This window comes from Wasmannia auropunctata, unplaced genomic scaffold, assembly GCF_000956235.1.
Source record: "Wasmannia auropunctata unplaced genomic scaffold, wasmannia.A_1.0 LD335996.1, whole genome shotgun sequence".
NCBI classification, from domain to species: Eukaryota; Metazoa; Arthropoda; class Insecta; order Hymenoptera; family Formicidae; genus Wasmannia; species Wasmannia auropunctata.
Genome location: NW_012026894.1, coordinates 3,330,118 through 3,335,971, shown reverse-complemented (window position 1 = coordinate 3,335,971; position 5,854 = coordinate 3,330,118). Strand labels below are relative to the sequence as shown.

Genomic DNA, 5,854 nt, shown 5'->3' with positions numbered 1-5,854 from the left:
TTATAATTATCATATAATTAGATTTCATCATGCTTGAACCTGCTGCAAATTTAAAATAGAATACAAGTGACCACGAGACCAAATATATTTTACATAACAATATTTTGTATAGCCATATTTTCATTATTTATTCACAGTAAAATAACGCGTAGATTAGAAAATATTCGCGTTTAAAATAGAATATGACTATACATATCGTAACCTACAATTGATATATCGTACAACAATTAAGTTACCGCAGGTAATGGTATACCTATATCTATATATATACATTGCATTTATAGGCACATTTACCAATAACGTTATGATATTTATACTAATAAACATTAAGAAATTTTCTACCGTCACTTAAAAAATTTCTTAACTAATAATTTCAATAATGTTTCACGCATTAACGTGATCAGCCGTTTAGATTTTTTTAATTGTAATTTTTTAAATATTTTTTTATTATAGTTAAATTACTTTGATTGGAAGAAATAAATCAATGACGCATCTTGCTTCTCCGTTTCTTCGGCATCCTTTTCCTCCGGATATTGATCTGATTTCCGTCTACTTTCCGTCGCGGCCTACAAAAAAAATGCTGAATATTTAAACCTGAAATAATTTATTGTATCTAGATAGCTGCGTAAATTATCCTCAGTCATAATCAATTGTGTGCAATCACGTATATTCCGCGTGATTGCACAACAATTTAAATATGCTGTATATTGTAATTAAATAAATATAGTTACATACGACATAGTTATAAAAAATAATGTGTATTCAAATACAAAATTACTCTTTACCTTCATCCTTAAGACTTTATCATCGATAGGATTAACATATTCGTGCTGTCCAGGAGCCAATTCTGAAGATACCGAGTTGAGTGTTACCTCAACCTCGTCTCTTCGATCGTACGACGGATTTTGGAAGCGAATGTTGCTGTAACTGTTACACATCATTGTACAATTTTTTATGCAAATAATATTTATATGTATTACTTTAAAGATCACTTTCCATTCCTAAATCTAACATTAAAACAAATTTGAGACGTACCTAAGATCATTGGTTGATTTCAATTTTAATCTGGTTTTCTGATAATAGTAGTAAACGCATAATAATAGAACACCAACAAGCAATACGATAATTGTTATGCTATAAACGCCACTTGCGCTGCGTGTACTTGTGGATAGATTTGTAAGTTTCGGCTCACTATTCATGTTCATCATGCAAGTTCTATTGGATCCAATCGGTTCACCATCTGAACAAACGCACGTTGCATTATCCTTTTTCAGAACGCACATATAGTCGCAAGATTCTTCGTCACAAGGATTTTTAGCTACCAAATAAATACATAATTAAATTTTACTTTAACTGTTAAGATTAATCACTTACGTAATTTGAGATTTTGATCTTAAGATTCTTTAGTATTATATTATACCAACCGATAGGTTGTCTTGAGATATGAAGAATGGTGAAGTGACTGTGAAAATTATTTGTTCCAAAATTAAACGTGTCGCAAGATTTTTTACCATACAGATAACAAATTTGCAGTTGAGCCTTTTGATTCAGCCAATAAAGCTTCTGTTCATAAATACTGATAGCTAAAACTGGCAACTAAAAAAAAAAGAAAGAATATTATTTCATTAGTGAAAAGAATATAATTTATCCACCCAAAGTGCTTGAATTTTTATACTTCTTAACGTGTATTTTTGTTATAAAAAGTGAACTGATATAAAGAACGTACATCTGTATTTAAGAACGTGCTGCGTTGGCTTCCATCCAAATTAGACGATTCGATTTTACCGAGATCGTCCGACCAATATAATTTAGATCTTATATAATCGATTGTTATCCCGGTCACAAATCCTGCAGTAGAACCGATAATCTTCATGTCGACGCCCATCAAATCTGTCCGATATATGGTGGAACACGATTTTGCTTGCTTGCTCATTTGACAAGTCATTTGAGACCAGAATAGCCATCTACAACGTCAAGAGTTCGATTTTGAATTCTGTAGAATTCCGACGACAGTGACATGTCCATCAGATTGACAAGTCTATCAGACGAAAATAAGAAAAACTGCAAGCGGAATGAAAGAGAGATACCTATTAACAGCGTCAACTAAAAGAAACCCTATTTTCTCCTTATCTTTTATCTCGATCAACGCCACACATCGTTGTTGCTCCAAATTGCATACCTTCAATTAATTAAATAAATATTTAAATCAAAGTATTCTCTTGTTGTGTGATTTTATATTGAGAAAAAATATACCTTAATCGTATTCTGACGGCTGTTATCGTAGACGTAGACATTATCAGTAATCCAATCGACCGCGAGTGCGTGCGGACGCTCGACAATCGCAAATGCGGTTATTTCCTCTGTTTTAATGCTAAATTTGTTAATAGTGCCGTATTCACCTGCAATTATTTTTTTCCTCTATATTTAATTAATTAATGCAAATGTCCTTTGAAAAACACTTTCAAGCTTTTTTTGTTTTTTGGGAATTTTCTGAGAGTCTTTATGTCCTCTAAGAAAAGACATCGCGTATTAATAATTAACGATATACATTACATCGAAACAATGACACTAACTGTTACTCCAATAGACAGAGCGGCTGACTGCGTTCACGTCAAGACCTCCGGGTTCGATTTTACTCATTCTTGATAATGAGAAGATCTTATCAACTGAGTGAAAATTAGACGAAATCATCCTAATATCATAATCAGTAACGGTGACGAATTCCATTCCCGGTCCTAAATAATCATTAATGATTTTTATTGTTTTAAATAATTTGTACAAACACTCAATTGAGATCACTTACCGATAGCTTTGCAAGAAACTTTGTCGTTACGGATAATATAACCCTCGTAGCACGAACACATGTAAGAGCCCTCGGTATTATTACAAATTTGCGAGCAAACGTCGTCCTTGCATTCGTTTATGTCCTCGCAAGAAATCGCATCAGCAGCTAAACGATATCCAATCTGACAGCCGCAAACTGCGCCTTTCGGAGTTTTGTAACACATATCTTTACAAATATTGTCCTCCGCACAGGCATTGTCTACACAGAAAAATTACAACATTCATGAATAGCGCAATATTTCGATTTTCTGGAATTCTATCTCCTGCATTCAATTCGTCTCGTATTAAAAAAAAAAATCATCAATGTAAAATATATGTATATTTTATAAACTTATATGAAAAAAGGATTGATTTCCGCGAGTTCTTTAAAGGCAAAAACACTCTAGATACTAAACTCGCCGAAAGCGATTTTTGACACAGATATAGTTTTAACGGTCCAAGAAAGATTAACTATACATACTACATTTCCCGTCCTCATCGCTGCCGTCCTGGCAGTTTCGAATATCGTCGCACGTTTTGCTGTACGGCAGACAAGCGCCGTTAGAACATTTGAATTCATAACATTCATCGGATTCCTTGACGATCTTTTTACGACCGTCGCAATTGTCCTCATCCGAATTGTCGTTGCAATCGTCGCGATTATCGCATACCCAATCCTTCGGAATGCACTTCCCGTTGTCGCAAGTAAATTCAGAGTCGAAGCAGGACGGACAATTGAACTCGTCATCGTGACTCATACAATCAATTACGCCGTTGCATCTGGAAGAGAAAAAAATTGATAAACACATCACATTTTTCTGATTAAGATTATTCATTTCTTCTAAACGCCTATGACTATCTGCTTGCGCAGTGAATTCCGCAATCAAAAGAAATTTTCACGTAAAGTGCAAGGTAACATTTTTTGACGTGTCCGTGCGTATTGTTCACCGGTTACCATTATATTTTAAAACGATCAACTCACCTTGCTTTTTTCGGAAGACATAATTTAGTGCCGAGACAATTATATTCATCCGCGGTGCAATTAACCGAATAATTTGTCTTCGTATCTAAGCAATTCCACTCGTCGCTGCCATCATGGCAATCGTCGATGCCGTCGCACTTCAACGAAGAAGATATACAATTGCCATTGTCGCACCGAAACTCCTCGTGTTGGCACGCATCTGACTTACACCTCTCAGGTGCTTCATCCTCTCCATCGATGCAATCGGACTTAAGTACAAACGCGGTTATATAAAATAACATTAACTTATTGAGAAAATAGAAATCAATCAAGAAGCTCAGATATTCTAATTTGGAAAAATAAATAGAGACACAATTTCTTAAAATGTAAATTTCTACTTATTTTGTTCTGATAGCTTTTCTTTGCAAAACTGCACTCTAAATTAACAACAGTTATTAACGTTTGTTTTTACAGAATAAAAAGAAGTAAATATAATGCAAGTAAATATTAAGCTAAATATAAAGTATCAATAAAATTGCAATCTACCTCGCCGTCACATACGACCGTCTTCGGAATGGCAGTCCCGTCGAGACAAAGAAATTCATCTAAAAAGAACATATACATTTGGCGTGAATGAACGGACGACTGCACATGAGTTTAGACGATAATTCAGAGAGCTTTCGGAGAGAAAGATCACGTGTTTGTTCAGATATTTCATTCAATGCTCGTAAACATTGAATGTAATAAATGTAATTAATGGATAAGATAGAACAAAAATGCATGTAACGCGCTTACTGTAATTACCATATTTCGGTTTGCAGTCCTCCTCGTCCGACTGATCGGCACAATCGTAATGCGAGTTACAACGATCTTTCGAATTGATGCACTCGCCATTCTTACACATGAAATCATCTTCCTTGCACTTCTGCTTTTCATGGCAGTTCACCGTCTCGTCTTCACCGTTCGGGCAATGTATGATACCGTCGCACCTAAATAAATTGCAAGATTCCCATAATGTGAATATTATAAAGATGTTTATAATATTCATGTCATGTGTGGAGTCGAAAAGAAACGGAACGATAAATATTCCTCGGGTTTGTAAACAAAAAATATTAAATACAAAGATGCTAAGATTCAAAGTAAGTTAGTCGATTTCAATCAATTCGCGTAATAATATACATCAAAATACGTCACAACCGAACGTTATAATTGTCAGTATATTGATCGTTTCCAGTTTAATAATATATTATTTTGTATTTGTAAGTTACGTGTGAAAATATTGATTAAACGTACAATTTCGTCTTTGATATACAGATGTTGTGTCCCCTGCATTTATATTCGTTCCTAGAGCATTCATACGCAATGCACGTACGATTGTCATATGACAGCCCCAATCCGGGAGGACAAGCGCAAGTCTGGAAGTTTGATCATCACATTAAATTTCCTCGACAAATAGTATAGTACGGTGGAAAAAATGATCAAAGCAAACGTATAAATTATACAAATGCTTGCATTGCGTTCGTCGAATAATTAATTGGCACACATGATGAATTACTATACGTATAGAACTTGCATACTTACAAACGAAGTGATAGAGGAAAGCAAACACACGTGTGAACAATGTCCATTATTTTTCTGACAATCGTGATCCTGACGCAAAACATCTTTACGCAAAGTTATCACAAACTTCCGCATAAGTGTATTTAAATTGGGCACATCTAAAGAGATATAATTTTATTGACTATCCATCCTGCGTATATACATTCTAAGATTAGATAATTAAACAAGCGTTAAAGGAACTCACGGAATGCGATTTTCTTTTGGTTTAAACGAAAGGTGTTTTTAAAATCTGTCCAGAATATTTTGTCCGAACCGTCTTCAGCCCAAAAAATATTGTCGCCAGCGACAGCAAGACTTGCAGGTTTCAATCCAGTACCAAGGATACGGATACCTAAAAATACGTTGTTTGATATACTTTCACGATATTTATACAAATGCATTTTTTGTAATAAAATATTGTATAAATTAATATAATATATTTTTATACTAAAATTTAATCTATTAATTTAA

General features: G+C 34.1%; 1 protein-coding gene across 1 annotated transcript in view; it reads right to left on the bottom strand.

Moving 5' to 3' along the window:
• Window positions 1-450: 450 nt before the first annotated feature.
• Window positions 451-5,854, bottom strand: part of LOC105453750 (vitellogenin receptor-like) — a 10,586-nt gene continuing 5,182 nt past the window's right edge. The window contains exons 12-27 of the mRNA XM_011695933.1: window positions 5,589-5,735; window positions 5,366-5,502; window positions 5,078-5,199; window positions 4,589-4,773; window positions 4,331-4,389; window positions 3,806-4,053; window positions 3,305-3,603; window positions 2,804-3,043; window positions 2,574-2,735; window positions 2,254-2,399; window positions 2,088-2,179; window positions 1,727-1,964; window positions 1,425-1,596; window positions 1,036-1,318; window positions 786-927; window positions 451-566 (exon numbers count right to left, since the gene is read on the bottom strand). Of these exons, the coding sequence (XP_011694235.1) occupies window positions 459-566; window positions 786-927; window positions 1,036-1,318; window positions 1,425-1,596; window positions 1,727-1,964; window positions 2,088-2,179; window positions 2,254-2,399; window positions 2,574-2,735; window positions 2,804-3,043; window positions 3,305-3,603; window positions 3,806-4,053; window positions 4,331-4,389; window positions 4,589-4,773; window positions 5,078-5,199; window positions 5,366-5,502; window positions 5,589-5,735 (2,780 nt within the window). The 3' untranslated portion in view covers window positions 451-458. The remainder of the gene's footprint in view (window positions 567-785; window positions 928-1,035; window positions 1,319-1,424; window positions 1,597-1,726; window positions 1,965-2,087; window positions 2,180-2,253; window positions 2,400-2,573; window positions 2,736-2,803; window positions 3,044-3,304; window positions 3,604-3,805; window positions 4,054-4,330; window positions 4,390-4,588; window positions 4,774-5,077; window positions 5,200-5,365; window positions 5,503-5,588; window positions 5,736-5,854) is intronic.